The sequence below is a fragment of the Lissotriton vulgaris genome, chromosome 4_1 (assembly GCF_964263255.1).
Source record: "Lissotriton vulgaris chromosome 4_1, aLisVul1.2, whole genome shotgun sequence".
Classification (NCBI taxonomy): Eukaryota; Metazoa; Chordata; class Amphibia; order Caudata; family Salamandridae; genus Lissotriton; species Lissotriton vulgaris.
Window position 1 is genome coordinate 1,771,511,145 of NC_141691.1, and position 16,500 is coordinate 1,771,527,644.

Here is a 16,500-nt window from a genome sequence, read left to right on the forward strand (position 1 = left end):
TTCTTGGCTTCGTCAGAACCACTTGTTGACACTGCATAGAGCGTATTATTCTCCACTACGTTTATCAAAGTTCACCAATAATGCTCAGGTCGCATGCCCTAGATGTGGTTTAGTAGCAGCATCAGATACACACATGTTCTTTGAGTGTCCCTATATAACACCTTTTTGGAATGAAATCTGTGCTTCCCTTTCACTAGCAATTGATCTACAAGTCAGTCCCTGCCCCACGTTAGTTTTCTTTGGTATTATACCCGAGATTGAAGGTATAAGTAAAAAACTGGTCTTTTATAGTTGTTTATTAGCTAGAAGAGAAATTTGTAAACGCTGGAAAGACAAGACTCCTCCTCTCTATACAGATTGGCGAGCAGCGATGTTACAGATGTCCAAACTAGATCTGGCTAGAGTAGGCAACCAACACAAGAGGAGATTTTGGCTACTTTTGAACTGGTAACTATAGGCCAGAACATTGTGGGTTTTTTTTTTTTCCCCCAAGTCCTATGATTGTGCTGCTTGGATGGATCATTTGTTCTTTTGATCCCTTTTTGCTTTACATACCCTATATATGCGACTCTGGCTATAAAATGGGTTGTACATAGCAGTTCACCAACCCTGTCGGTACCATTAGATGAGGACAAGGTTGGGATGCGTGGCATTGTGGGATGCTCTGTCAGGTACCATTTAAATCCCCCCCCAGTTTACCTGGGCCAGTGCCTCAGTCATCTTCTATACTTCTTTGTCACTACATGGTTACCAAGGGCGAATATGAGGACACAAAAAAAAAGAAAAAAAGAAAGTGGTGGATGGAATGATGGTTAAAAGGGTGGATGGCTGGATGAGTGAAGAAAATGATGAATAGGTGAAAGGGAGGTTAGATGGATGCATAAAAGGATGGAAGTGTGGACAGGTGAGCGAAATTGTGGATGGAGAAGTGAGTGGAGGGAGAAGTGAGTGGATGGATGGATGAGTGAAAGGGTAAATGGTGGGATGGGTGAGTGGGTGGATGGGAGGAATGATGGATGGATTAGTGAAAGGATGGATGGGTTACTATAATGGTGGATGGATCGATGAGTGAATGGGAGGAAGATGGATGGAGTGAAAGCGTCGATGGATAGATGAACAAAAGTATGGATTGATAATTGACTGAAAGTATGGATGAATGGATGAGTGAAAGGGTCACATACATGTTTCAGTGTTTTGGACAGAGGTTCCACAGTTGGGTTCCTATAACAATGATAGTCTTGGATCCTGTTATTAACTCTACCTAAACAAGCAGATTTTCATTACTACATTCCCAGGTGAACTTGAGACTATAGTTCAGGATCAGTGACTGTAGACATTTTAGACACTAGCCCGTATGACCTTTGAAGAGAGTGCCAAAGAATGCTGATGACAAATGAAAATATGAAATTCGATGTGTGCTTGGGACAAGCAAGTCACTCACAATAGCGTCCTGGGTAAAAGCACAGTAGCATATTATAATTAAGGCATCCAGTTTTCTGTTTATATTGATTTTTACAGATATACACAGACAGCAAGCAATTCCGAAAATTCTGCTTCTTTTGAGTGACTGTTCATTCTGTTTTTCATGAATCACAGGCCAATAGCTGAGCAGATAGTATGGCAAATTAAAACAACTGGCTAAGATTTCCTTAAATACAGGCTTATGTTAATATATATTTAAAGTATAATGGTAATATAATATTTACCTATAGGTGTAGTGTTTTGTTATATTTGGCTGCTTAATTTGCTAAAATGTGAAAAATATCAAAGTAGGAATACATGTTCATCGGTTAAAAAAATGTGGAAGTACACCATTTTGCGACTCAATTTTTTCCCAAAATACAAAATAAATATGGATAAATACAGAGAGAAATGTAAAAAAATAAATACCATAAACTCGGGAGCCCTAATTATAATAGACAGGATGTATGCTTTGAACTTGTGGAAATATTAAAGCAGTAGTTTGTCTTGATATTTCCCCTCAGAAATGTCATCGTCTATTTTAGGTTGCTTAGAGGGGCTGTGTGCTTGGAGTGAGGTTATGCTCTGAATGTTAGAAAGGGTCAGTAATCGCATAATGCGATTCAGTTAGGAGTGAACCTCTGTTAACAGGTAGAGTCTTTTAATCTTCTAACGTACTTATTTCTTTACCTTTTAGATTCTAATTGAATTAGAAACCGCCCTTTTAGACGACGAGCCGCATTGGTACAAACTTCAGACGCACGATGTCTCCTCGTTGCCCCTCCCCCACCCTTCTCCATTCATGCCACGGCGGACGCACGGGGAGAGCCCCACCCGGCGGTTACAAAGTAAGTCTTCGCTGAGGAGCAGCTCTGTGTCTATTGGGGGCTGGGTGAAGCAGTGAATGTTGGATAGCGGTCTTAATGGGCTGTAAAGCCTTCAGCTGCCGTGGCAATGTGCGCGCACCTAGCTGCCAGTCAATGTAGTCTTATCATAGAATCCACTTCAAGTGCTCTCACGATCTGACCGAATCATACATTAGGTGTAAATTTTGATGTGGGGTGTTCTCATGTTGTGTGTGTGTAGTTAATTGTGTTGCACAGTGCATTACGTGGTCACTGGCATTAAAAATGTGTGCTTGCAATTATCTCTAAAGTACGTGATATAAATTTGATCGATATCCCATTCCACAAATTGGTAACTGATTTTGGCTTTGCAACTGCATGAACCGCTCCTTAAACCTCCCGAACGTCATTATTAATGTTACTGTTGCGGCATGCACGAAAAAGCACATGTCGCACATTTAATTTCACAGGGTTGCATAAATCCTTTGCAGTCTTAGTCCATTGCTGTTTTGCAATAAAGGGATTCTGAAACGTGCAAATGTATTCTGCAGTGCCCAGGGTGCATCAGCTAAAAAAGAAAATCGAGATCATTGGTACATCACCTAGAAAAGAGATCATGGTGTAAGCCCAATCTTTCAACAAAGGTGTGAGTGACTTTGTGTCTCTCTTACAAATTTACAAAGAATCCACCAAAACCTTTACTTAAATTCGTGTCCCCAGGAATGTTTTCTTATTCGCAGTTATCGAGGTGTTTGATTTGATCAGTTTCCTCTGCTCCCTGAGTCATTTAGGTTGTGGTCAATTGACACTGATATGACTGACAAATGGATACACTATAAAGAAATCATGAGGGATACCTTTTGATTTCCAATTCTTTTTTTGTGTAGGTATGCATTCATGAATTCATTTGAAAGTTTCTATTGATTTACCTTTTAAAAAAATCTATTTTCATTTACAATGAAGCAAAAAGGTTGTTGCTTATGGCCTGATTTAACCATTAATGTGCTGTGTGGCGCAGGTGGTAGGCACCTGATAGTGGGTTGCATGCAGTGAATGCGTGAGTCACAAGGTCAAGAGAAAAAATAGCCTTCTACATGGATTGACGTTTAAATCCTTTTGCAAAAAAGGTATTTAACATGAAGCAAGGATGTTCTAAAAGAACCCTAACGTATGAATAACGCCAACATGCCACTGCAAGCAATGCACATTAAGCCTTTGCAATGCAAAAGAGCTGAAAATGAAGCTGAGAACAACATAATCATTACTGTTGGGTCATAGTTTGCAAACATCCCTGTTACATGCGTAAAATTCATGTATATTGTCCGTGACATCACTTCATTTTAATATTTGTTTTCCAGATAAAGGCTCATATTCATATAATTCAGGTAAATGTTCAGCATGCCTGAAAAGAGCAATGCATGCGTACATATGCATAGTTTGGTGTGGCATCATTTTGATGTGTTTAGGCTACAATATTGTGCATATGTTGATATCCCAAAGAACCCTAGCTTCTCCTGCTTGCTTCTCAGAAATGCCCTACCTTACCCCTTTTCTGGCTTTTTTGAATTTCATGCCTGTGTTTAACGATATGTAGGTTCAGTTTTGCTTCGAAGTAGAGGAGTGGAAATGTGCAATTATTTTGCTGGCTTACTTGAAATTCACGTAGTACAAAAGCTTTGGAAACGAACTTTGTGATGGTTTCTTGAATATTGCAAAATTGCATATGTTGGACTATGATATTTTGTGTTCTGTGACTTTAGATTTTACGTTTCAAAGCTCCGGTAAGTTTGTTCACTTAACAATCATGCCTTTGTGCTGAGACTTTTTTTGTTTCCCTTAATTTCTGCATGTCTTAGTAAAAGTAGTTTCTCCTTCTCCATCTGGTGGTAGAAGAACAGAAAGGAGGCGATGATAGTTTATATACCTTGCAATGTATTTCTTTAATAGCTTTCTATACTGCTACTGTAACAGAGCAGGTATTTGTTTGCGCTACAAAGAACATAAACATATACAATTGAATAGTAAGCCATTGTAGGAGTTTGAAAAGTATATCCTGACATATAGCATGACATTAGATACAGTTCAGGTGAAGCTGAATCAGACTTCCTGAAAGAAAGATATTAGGATAGAGATCCTGGTTAACCGGGAGGGAGTACTGTAACCTCTTTCATGTGTTTTTGTTATTTAAGGACCTTTATGGTCCGATAATGAGTTTGGCGGTGTAGCGCTAGGTCTGTCTTGCCACCACACCCGCATACACGTGGTCGGGCCAACCACAAAATTACGAGTGTTTCTCTTGTGTCTGGCAGGATTTTCTTTGATGTTCCTGCCGTGGTCCCTAGTAAAATGGGCACCGCAATAGGAACGCCAAAGACAATTCCTGCACGGCATGGACCATAAGTTCCATGCCATGCAGGAACTGGTCTGCCTGCACACAGGAGGGCGCATCTTGTGCCCCCTGGGGGCATCCACATGGCGTGAGGCACCAGGGAGCCCTGTAGGGCCCCCTTTTTCCCTCTGCACAATATTTTTCATGGAGGAGGAACTGCCATGAAAACTGCGGCAGAGAGGATATGCGTGGCCGGACTGCGGTGGCCCCGCCAAGCATATTACTGCCTCTGCACCACAGCGCCACCACCAGGGAACGGCTGTTAGCTGACAGCTGCAGCTGGGCAATGGCGGACCTACCGCCCTAATTCTATCCACCGCGTCCCCGAATCAAGTCCTCCGAGGATTGCATCATTGCCTGAAAATCTCTAATAAATTACATAAAAAGCAATGGGATGCATTCTTGCTAATAGTCTAACCACTTGGTGTCGCACCGAGTAGCATTCAAACCCATCATTTTTGACCCACTGTACCACTCTAGACAGTCGCCCACCTTATGCAAATCAGTACCGACCCTGCTCCTCATGGGAACAGTCTATCCCAAACTTTCAGACAAGGCACCCACTTGCAGGTGTAGAAACAATCACAGACCCGTTTCTACCTTGTTATGCCTCTTTGGTAATGAATAGATTGGCTCCTGGGACAGAGCGAGAAAGGGAACCATGTCTAGACGTACCCTTGGTCACTAAGGGTGTTACATCAAACACACAAAAAATTATGGAAGAAATGCTTGAAAACAGTCCAACCACTGGAAATCACTTGGGGTAGTATTCCAACCCAATGTTTTTCATCTAATGGGCCACTCTAGACAGAGGTCCAACTTATTCAAATCAGTACTGTCCCTGGTCCTAATGGGAGCAATCCTCCTTATTTTTGGAAATTCCGTAACCTTGCATTCTGCATCCAGTTAGAGAGTTGAATTGTTCTGCACTTATTCTTTATACACTGCCAACCATACACAATAGAATTAGACCAGGATAAAATGACACTGACTCCTCACTCTCCTGGGCACTTAAGTATACTGCTCGCAATTGGATATCTTAAGACAAGATTAATGTCTTTACATGACTTACTGTATCGCTATAGAGAGCCATCTATCCATTGGCATAGAAATTATATACCTTCAGATTATCTCCATAACTCATATTCTCTGTGTTTTAGTGGAATGCTGACATGATTGGATCATGTCAAGTCAAGTCAAGTCAGAGAATTTATATAGCGCACTACATACCCAGAGGGTCTCAAGGCGCTAAGGAGGGGGGGGGGGGGGGATTACTTGTCAAATATCCACGTTTTAAGTTGCTTTCTGAAAGCTAGGTGGTTCTGGGTAAGGCGAAGGTGAGTGGGGAGTGAGTTCCATGTTTTAGCAGCCAGGTAGGAGAAGGATCTGCCTCCCATGGTGGTCTTGTTGATGCGAGGTATAGTGGCGAGGGCTTGGCTGGAGGAGCGTAGTTGGCGGGAGGGGGTGTAGAAGATCAGTCTTGAATTGAGGCATTCTGGTCCGATGTCGTAGAGTGATTTGTGTGCATGGGTTAGCAGTCGGAAAGTGATTCTCTTAATGACGGGTAGCCAGTGGAGGTCTTTCAGGTGACCAGAGATGTGTTCGTTGCGTGGGATGTCTAATATGATTCTGGCTGAGGCGTTTTGGATTCGTTGGAGTTTCTTTTGAAGTTTAGCGGTAGTGCCTGCGTAGAGGGTGTTTCCGTAGTCCAGTCGGCTCGTGACCAGAGCATGGGTGACTGTTTTCCTGGTTTCAGTGGGGATCCAGCGAAATGTTTTTTTGAGCATGCGAAGAATGTTGAAGCAGGATGAGGATACGGCGCTGACTTGTCTGTTCATTGAAAGTGAAGAATCCAGGATAACGCCTAGGTTCCGTGCGTGGTCTGTCGGGATGGGTGCTTTTCCAAGGGCTTCCGGCCACCAAGAGTCGTCCCATGCAGAGGGGGATGTACCTAGGATGAGGACTTCTGTTTTATCTGAGTTCAGTTTCAGACGGCTGTGTTTCATCCATTCAGCAACTTCTTTCATTCCTTCGTGTAGGTTAGTTTTGGCGGTGTTGGGGTCCTTGGTGAGAGAAAGGATCAGTTGAGTGTCATCCGCGTAAGAGATGATGTTGAGGTTGTGTTGGCTGGCGATGGTCGCGAGGGGGCTCATGTATACGTTGAAGAGGGTGGGGCTGAGAGAGGATCCTTGTGGTACGCCACAGATGACTTCGGTGGCCTCGGACTTGAATGGTGGAAGGCGGACTCTCTGGGTTCTTCCGGTGAGGAACGAGGTGATCCATTCAAGTGCTTTTCCATGTATTCCGATGTTGCTGAGGCGTTGTAAAAGGGTGCTGTGGCAGACTGTGTCGAATGCTGCAGAGAGGTCGAGGAGGATGAGGGCGACTGTGTCTCCATTGTCCAGTAGAGTTCGAATGTCGTCTGTTGCTGCGATGAGGGCGGTTTCAGTGCTGTGTTTTGCTCGAAAGCCAGATTGTGAGGAGTCGAGGGATTTGTTGGCTTCGAGAAAAGCGGCGAGCTGGTTGTTGACCGCTTTCTCGATGACTTTGGCCGGGAATGGAAGGAGCGAGATGGGGCGGTAATTTTTGAGTTCGGTGGGGTCCGCTGTGGGTTTTTTCAGAAGGGCGGTGAGTTCAGCGTGTTTCCAGTTTTCCGGAAAGGTGGCGGAGTTGAAGGAGCAGTTGATGACGTCTCGGAGGTGCGGTGCTATGACGGAGTCTGCTTTGTTGAAGATGTGGTGAGGGCATGGGTCTGTGGGGGATCCTGAGTGGATGGAGTTCATCAGGCGGATGGTGTCCTCAGTGGAGATTGGGTTCCAGTCGTTAAGGGTGTTCGCGGGGGGAGAGTGTTCAGCATGTGGTTGGGTGGGTTGGGCTCCAGGTTGGTTGTCGAAGCTGTTGTGGATGTCTGCAATCTTGTTGTGGAAGAATGAGGCTAGGGAGTCGCAGAGGGCTTGAGAGGGGGTGATGTCGTTGGAGTTGGCCGAGGGATTGGAAAACTCCTTGACGATGTTGAAAAGTTCCTTGCTGTTGTGGGCGTTGTTGTCAAGTCGATCCTTGAATGCTGTTTTCTTGGCCTTTCGGATTAGTTGGTGGTGAGTGCGGGTGGCGGTTTTGAAGGCGTCCTTGGTGCTGGTGGTTGGGTCTTTTTTCCACGCTTTTTCAAGGGTGCGGCAGAGTTTCTTGGACTTCTTAAGATCATCGTTGAACCACGAGGCCTTCTTGTTGCCAGGTTTGCTTTGACGTTTTTTCAGTGGTGCTAAGGTGTCGGCGGTGTTGGATAACCATAGGGTGAAGTTGGCGGCGGCTAGGTTTGGGTCCGAGGAGTTGGCTGGGGTGTTTAGAAGGAGCGATGAGGAGATCTGGTCGGTGGTGATTTTGTTCCAGTTTCTTTGCAGAGTTGGTTGGAGGTGGTTGGTGGGTTTGGGCTTGTTGTAGGTGAAGTGAACGCAGCTGTGGTCAGTCCAGAGGAGATCCGTAGTGTGGCTGAAGGAGACATGATTGCTGGAGGTGAAGATGGGGTCGAGTGTGTGACCTGCGATGTGGGTGGGGGAAGTGACCAGTTGTTTAAGTCCGAGGTTGGCGAGGTTGTCCAGGAGGGTGGTGGTGTTGCGGTCGTTGATCTTTTCAAGGTGAAAGTTGAGGTCTCCCAGAAGGATGTATTCTTTGGAGGGGAGTGCGTGTGGAGTGATGAAGTCCGTGATGTCTTCACTGAATTTTGCACGGGGTGCAGGTGGTCTGTAGAGGAGGGTGCCTCTGAGTGTGGTTTTGGGGTCGATGTGGATCTGGAAGTGAAGGTGTTCGGAGTTATGTTATTTTCAGCCTTTGACATAAACCCTCCCTCTTTGTTGACTAAGCTTATTATCTTCTGATTTACATCCAAGGTTGTCTTTTTTAAAATCTTTAATATAACATTCATCTGAATTATGTTGCTCACACTGATACAATGTATCTCTTCACTTAACATCGCAACTACACAAAACACAACCTATGCAGCATACACATTTCAACTCTCTTTTAAGGTGAAGTTCATCCTTAGCATTTCCTCAAGTAATATAGGATCCAATAATGTGCATCAAAATATAGTTGTACGCGCTTTCAAGCTAAACTCAGATTCAGTATTTCATATGATTTAGCTTAAATCCTTTGAGTACTTGTCTGCATTTAACTTCGGTCTCAAAACAAGCTTTTAAAAGATAACAACTATCACCATGATTTTCAAAAGTTTTGGTAGTAAATTCCTAGCAATAGCAGCAAAGTATCTCATTTGCCTGTAAAGTGTGCTAAAAACCATGAGCAAATCCTACTTGAAACTTCAATATGGATGTCTCCATTTCCAGACAACATGAGTTCAGCAGATTGAAAGTAAATTTTGTTTGCTCCTGGACATCTATGTGCAGTGAAACGCTTCAGGGATGTGAAACCCTTTGCCAAGCATCACTGATGTTTTGGGAGCACAGCTAGCTTTTGCTTCCCCAGAATGAACCCAGTGGCTGTGAGTTTGGGGAGCTGCACTTGCCTACCGACTGAGTGCAGGAAAGAGAGCTGAAGCCACAGATGATGACACTTTAAGTCTCACCTCTTTAAAGAACACTATATCACAATGCACTAACCTGCACCTGGGTCGACTGTGTACTTCCAAGCCTTTCCTTGAACCAGAGCAACCCGCCTAGCTCAAGGAATTTTATGATGCCATGTGCCTCATATTTGGGAGGTTTGACCCTACTGGTGTGCCTTTAAGCTCAGGGGGCTCCATAGGGTTCTCCTCCAGCCGCTCCTGCCCTGGCGGTGATAACCCCCATGGATCTGGCGATGGATCTGGACTCATACCGCTCATACTACTGTGACCTTTCCCAGCGCTGGTCCAAATACCGAGCCTTCCGATGCTGCCAGCGCCCACTGGCAGCATCAGCCCCATTCCTATCCCCGATGACCCAGAGCCAGAACAGCGCTGATAGGACCCTTATGTTCTAGGTCGCTTCCTCAGCCCTATTCTGAAGAGCTAGGAATGGAGGAAGATTGGGAGGGGTTGCTGGACCCTTTACAAGACCAGCCTTATCAAGAAATGTACTGGTTTGAGGAATTGGGTGAGGCCAGCAGACTGGATACCTCTCCAGATTCTGGCCTGTTTTCTCCCCATGCTCTGGCTATGGAGAAAGGAGCATAATGTGCGATGGTGGTGAGAAGGGCAGCTGAGGTCCTGGGCTTTCAGCTCCCTTCCATGGCAATCAAAATTAATATCTTGACGGAGGTCCTGCAGCCTGGTGTCTACTCCTCTGAACCCTTGCTGCCTTTCAACAAGGTCTTAACTATTGTCTTACTGGTTACCTGGTCCAAGTCCAGCACAGAGGCTCCTGAGAATCGGACAATTGCCCGCCGCCATTGCCCTGTACTAGGTGATCCAAATTTCCTTAGCACTCACCATACCCTTGAGTGCTTGGTGGTCCAAGCCTCTACCTCCCAAAGTGCATTCCCTTCCGCATTTAAGGAATCCAAGAGGCTGGATTGTTGGAGTAAGAAAATATTTTCTTTCACCAGCCTTGCTTTCCGGTTGGTAAACACAACATGCTTTTTGGGACATTATTCCCACACTTTGTGGGAAATGGTTGCGCAACTTCTACCGCAGGTCCCGGCCATCCTGCATTTCTGGACATGGCTGGATCAGCTGGGCATATCCTTGGTGGTTCAACACCTGGCAGGTTCTCTGAACACCAGGGTGGATGAACTCATCCATCGTTGCTAGAGGATCACGAATGGCATCTCCATCTAGACTTGGTGCAGGGTCTCTCAACAGTGGCGAGAGCCTTGTTTAGATATGTTCGCTTCTGCCGAAAATGTGCAATGCGAGCAGTTTTGCGTGCTGGAGTTTCTAAGGCGGCTCTCGCTAGGAGCCGCTTTTCATCTCAAGTGGAGCTTGGGCCTCCTGTATGTCTATCTGCCAATACCACTCCTGTCCAGAGTGCTCAAGAAGATCAGAAGCAACCGTGCCCAAGTCATTCTTATGAATCCAGACTGGGCATGAAGAGTCTGGTATCCTGAGCTTCTCCAACTGAGAATCGATCCTCTGATCAGGCTGCCCCTTTGGGAGAATCTTCTGTTGCAGCAGCAGGGTAGCGTCCTCCACCTGAACCTATCAACTCAATCCCTTCTTGCATGGAGATTGAGCAGGCTGTAGTTGATAGCATTCACCCTTCCTTTTGAAGCCTGCAGTGTTATTTTGCCAGGTGTCCCTCAACCAAGACTGCATGCCTGCAGAAAGGTCTACAGATCCACTTTCTGCTTCCGTTTCTCACTTTTTGCTTTTATTTGGACCCTTGTCCAGCAGGGCTCTGCACTTGGCACTTTCAAAGTGAACCTTTCAGCCCTGTCTGCCTTCCTCAGGATGCCAGACTAACCCTCATTATTCAAATATCCCACTGTAAATAGATTTCTCAAAGGACTTGTACATATGTTCCCACCATCTCCTTTCATTATGCCTCAGTAGGACCTTAATTTGGTTCCCACCTTTCTAATGTGCGCTCCATTTGAACCTCTGCACAGTTGCCCCCTCCGGCTGCTTACTATCAAAATAGACTGTTTAGTGGCAATTGCTAGGAGGGTGAGCGAATTGCTGGCGCTGTCATCTAAGCCTCCTTTTCTGACCATCTTCCCATATAAGTTAGTGCTTCGCGCTAGGGCCTCTTTCTTACTAAAAGAAGAGGAGCGACTCCACCGTCTGGCCCCATAAAAGAGCATTGTCATTCTGCCTTGACTGTACAAAAGAGTTCCGGGTGGAAGACTAACTCTTCGTGGGGTATGTTGGAACAAAGAAAGAACGTGAGGTGCAGAAGAGGACTATCTCGCACTGGATTGTCCTCTGCAACAGAATTTACTACGTTCTGTCCAAAAAGCTGCCTCCTGAAGGCTTAAGGGCTCCTTCCAACAGAGCTAAAGCTGCTATCATGGCGTTGGAACCCGGAATTCAATTGTCTAAATTTGTCAGGTAGCAATGTGGGCATCCCTGCACACATTTACCAAGCACTACTGCCTATACAGTCAAGTCTGCAGGGATGACTTTTTGGCCAATCTGTCCTGCAGGACTTCCTGGTCTAAACTTGTACTCAGTCACTCCGCCGAGTATGATATTACTTGGGTATCTCTTTAAAGATAAGGAATCTGCACTAGAAGTCTCTCTCAGGATAGACAAGTTACTTATCTTCGGTAATGCCTTATCTGATAGAGAAATGATCTAGCCGCAGATTTCTTACCTACCCGTTGTCCCCGCACTGTGGACAAGTTTTTAGGGTCAGGGCTGATCATTTACAGGGCCCTAGTTGTTCAAAACACCCTTATGTCAGTGTACTTCATGGCTCCACATGATGACATCATGCAGAGCTGACCGATGCACTTATCGGCGCGCAGGGGCATTGCTCGAAGAAAAATCTCCCAGATCCAGTCTGATGCCTGGGAAATTCAAAGGTAAAGATTCGGCATCTAGATCATGTCTTTACCAGATAAGGCGTTACATAAGGTAAGTAACTTGTCCTTCAAAACGAAAGGAGCAAACAGTTTTAAATACTACTGTGTCCTTCAGAACTTGTTACGTCCGGAATTTTGGTGCACCTTTCTCTATTCCTTCTTATATTTTCTGTAGGTTAATCTGCTTTCTTATGACATGAGTTGTTTTTGCTTGAAACAAATTAAATTGAAGGCCAGTAAATGTACAATTAAACCCTCCCCTGCTAGGCCTGGTTCCCCCCTGTGCTAAGCCTTTCTTTTTACTATTTTGGGTAGTTCACGCTTAGACCTGCATAACATTTTGTCCACATAAGGTATCCACGTTAAATTTGCATCCTTTTTTCGAACACCCTGAGGATTATAAAGGTACCCAGGGTTTGTGTATTTCAATGGAGAGGACCGAGAAATTAGCCAAAATACAACAAATGTTTGGGATTTTTGGAAATAGTTGGAAAAAAGTGCTGCAGAAAAACACATTTTTCAACACAGTTTTGTCATTTTACTAGGAGATATACAATTTTTCCTATTTTTTTGTGCCACCATCCTATTCCAGCTAATGGTTGAAATGGGTGTGAAACACATGGTGGATCCCGTAATCGATACGTTTCTGAAAAGTAGACACATTTTGAATTTAGCAGGGGGCTATTTGTGTACATTCTTCAAAGTTTTCCTATAAAAAGTAACAGTTTAAATAAAAAACATATTGAAATTGAGTTGAAAAAACAGCCACTTGTGTCTGCGTTTTCATCTGCAACTTTTAACTATGCTAGATTTTCAAAAGCAAGATACCATTATGTCACTGGACATTTCTGGTCGCAGGGATATATAGGGCTTGTAGGTTCACCAAGAATCCGAGGTACCTAGAGCCAATAATTGAGCTGCACCTTGTAATGGTTTTTCATTGTGTACCGGGTATACAGCAATTCATTTGGGAAAATATAAAGAGTGAAAAATAGGTATCAAGGAAACCTATGCATTTCCGAAATTGGCACAAGATAGTGAGTTTAGAAGCAATGGTGATTTGCACATCTCTGAATTTGTGGGTCCCTATACCAGCATGTGAAATAGAGGGCATTTCTCAAAAGGACTTCTTTCAAGCACACTGTCTTACATTTGGAAGCGCACAAATGCAGAGAAAGGCAATTGGTAACACACAAAATATTGAGTAAAAACTATTGAGATGCAGAAATTTTGAGTTTTTAATATTGTGATCCACAAATATCGTGATTCAGGAATATTTTTCATAAAAATATCATTTTTTTAAAGGGAAGTAATATCAATGTAAAAAGTATCTATGTAGTTAATATCAATCTTAAAAATATCTGTTGAGAATATTGTTAACAAAAATGTTGTTATTAATATCGTTTCTCAAATATTTTAATTTTAGTATATTTTTTTAATTGTATCCAATGTAAATTGTAAATGTTTTTCATTATAGTTTGTAAATTTGTAGTTTTTAATTTTTTTTAATGTAATTATATATTGGAATTTGTAGGGTTGTAGCAGATTGTGGGGTTTGTAGAGGTAGAGGGTGGGAAATAATTAATTAATTAATTTTCACTTAATTATTTAATTGATAATTATGAAAATTGTCTAATTTATTTTTAAAGTTAAGTTTTAGGTGCAGGTTGTGTGGTTTGTTGGGGTAAAAGAAGGGAAGTAAATTAATTATAAATAATTAATAATTAATTTGTAAATGATTTAATTGATAATTATGTAAATTGTGTCATTAATTACATTTATTATTTATATTTTTGGTGCGGGTTGTTTGGTTTGTAGGGGTAAAGAGTGGGAAGGTAATTAATATATAACTAATTGATTATCCGGAAATCATTAATTGTTTAATTTCTAATTAATTTTGTATATTGTGTAATTATAATTTTGAATATATATGTTAGGTGTGGGTTGTTGAGTTTTTAGGGGTACAGGCGTAGGAAGTGAATTAAGAAATAATTTATAATTAATTTGTTAATTATTTAGTTGATAATTATGTCACTTGTGAAATTATCATTTTAAGTTATATTTTAGGTCTGTGTTGTTTAGTTTGTAGAGGTATAGTTTGGGAAGTTATTTAAGTAATACATTTAAAATGATTCACTCATTTATTAAAAATGCTTTATTATATTTTAATTGTTGGGCTTTTTAATTTGAATTACATTTTATTTGTTGGTTATGATTGTGAGAAAGTAATGTGGTAGTTTAATTACAATAATATTTGTTTTATTTGATACTAATTATTAAACATTTTAATTATTATGTAATTTGTTTAATTTTTGTTAAAGCTTCGACATATACATTTTAAATGTACATATTTATATATTTTTCTAATTAATAGAGTTGTTAAAATATGTTAATATGTTAGTCGGAACATCAACTTGCGGAGGGGGGGCGCTGGATGTTGGAATAGTATAATTTATTATTCCAACTCCAGTCTGTGCGGACACTAAGGAAGATGTTGGATTTTAAATCCAACAAACCCCCCCCCCACTCCGCAAATCGTTGTTCCGACTTGTGGAGTAATGGTATGCAGAATCACAACGCGGTCGTTGTAACAACCGCGTTGTGATTCCAAGCAGAGAAAAGTTTTCTCAAAAACGTTGTTTACCGTCCAAGTCTTAATACCTTCTCTTCAGTCTTCGGTAGAATTTTAGGAGTTAAATTTACGATAGTGAGGTTTTCTGACGTTTCTTCTTTTTGTTGAACCGTTTGCTCCTCGTCACTGGAGGTGATCTGTTTCATCCTACGCCCCTATCCATCTCTCCTTGTTCTCCTTGTGCTTTTGAGCCTGGTGGTTTGCCTCTGGCCCCTCTTTTTTTTTTTTTTTGGGTAAGACGTTTATTAGAATTTTAGGAGTTAAATTTACGATAGTGAGGTTTTCTGACGTTTCTTCTTTTTGTTGAACCGTTTGCTCCTCGTCACTGGAGGTGATCTGTTTCATCCTACGCCCCTATCCATCTCTCCTTGTTCTCCTTGTGCTTTTGAGCCTGGTGGTTTGCCTCTGGCCCCTCTTTGCCATGACTGGCGTATCAATCGGAATTCCTTGTGCAAAGGAGTTTTACTGAGTGACAGTATTTGGTAATTTCCGATGTCCTCATAGGACGCTGTTTAAATATGATGAGAAAACGACGCATTAGTATGTGCTCATATCAGGCTAAAATATGTGGACTTTTTGAAAATTATGTCCCAAGAGAACATTCATTTTATGTACTGTTTTTAAGACAGTAATAATTACTGGAACAAATAATTTATATTCATTTATCATTGTCAAGAATCATGCAAAAATGGCGCTATGTTTTGATATGAGGGAACAGGACTTTTGAATCAGTCTTCTTTTTAATTCCATGAATTCACATGTATAATTGTATGCCGTTTCGGTGTCTGATGACACCGAAGAAGGCAATAGCCGAAATGTGTTTGTTTGCACAAGTGAATAAATAATTTAAAAACTCACCCCGCGAGTGACTCTTTTCTCAGGATAAGACCTTTTCCTGAATTTGTGGAGCTATCATTGATCAGCATAGGTATACCCCCGTGACTGAGGCACCTGCCTGAGAGTGAGATGGCAAAAGGTGGTGAAAGGAGCGTATATATATATATATATATATATATATATATATATATATATATATATATATATATATATATATATATAGTTACATTGTTAAATTTTAAAACCATTATAAAAAATAATATAAGTGAAAATTAATATTTGTTAATAGTTTTCTGTTATAAATGTGTATATAAACATACACCCTTTCATATATATATATATATATATATATGTGTGTGTGTGTGTTTGTTTAAATTAGTAAATATTTTAACCTAATAATTTAAATGATATTAATGTCATATGATAAAATATTGAGGTTATACCTATTTAAACTATATATATATATATATATATATATATATATATATATATATATATATATATATATATACCCACTGGAGGGTAGAAAGACTTTTAATAATAAATATTGGGAGCCGCTTGCACTACACGTACCACCATGCCCAGCAACAGGAAGTGACCTGAAAAAGAATGGACCACCGGAGGCTTGAAAACCTTTAAATCATCGTGTACCTGTGGTAGCAAACCGGCTTTCCCAGAAGAACGGTGTTTTACCACTGAAGAAGTTCAAAGGTGAACGAAACGCGTCTTGTGCAATGCCGTGCTGAAAATGCAAGTAAAGAAATTAAAAAAAAAAAAAAAAGAAATTGGCAAATACTTGATTATCGTGTGCGGCTCCACCTTCCTCTGCTGGGGGAAACTGTTTGAATACATGATCGGCTTGGTTCTGCCGAAGGAGA

At 41.8% G+C, this 16,500-nt stretch overlaps 1 protein-coding gene across 2 annotated transcripts in view; it reads left to right on the top strand.

The window, feature by feature from the left end:
• Positions 1-16,500, top strand: part of RIMS2 (regulating synaptic membrane exocytosis 2) — a 1,859,827-nt gene that overhangs the window by 1,159,942 nt on the left and 683,385 nt on the right. Inside the window, exons 15-16 of one of the 2 annotated variants that reach the window (XM_086966100.1) lie at positions 2,159-2,309; positions 3,665-3,691. In XM_086966100.1, the coding sequence (XP_086822226.1) occupies positions 2,159-2,309; positions 3,665-3,691 (178 nt within the window). The remainder of the gene's footprint in view (positions 1-2,158; positions 2,310-3,664; positions 3,692-16,500) is intronic. The other variant, XM_086966101.1, reaches the window with a different exon arrangement.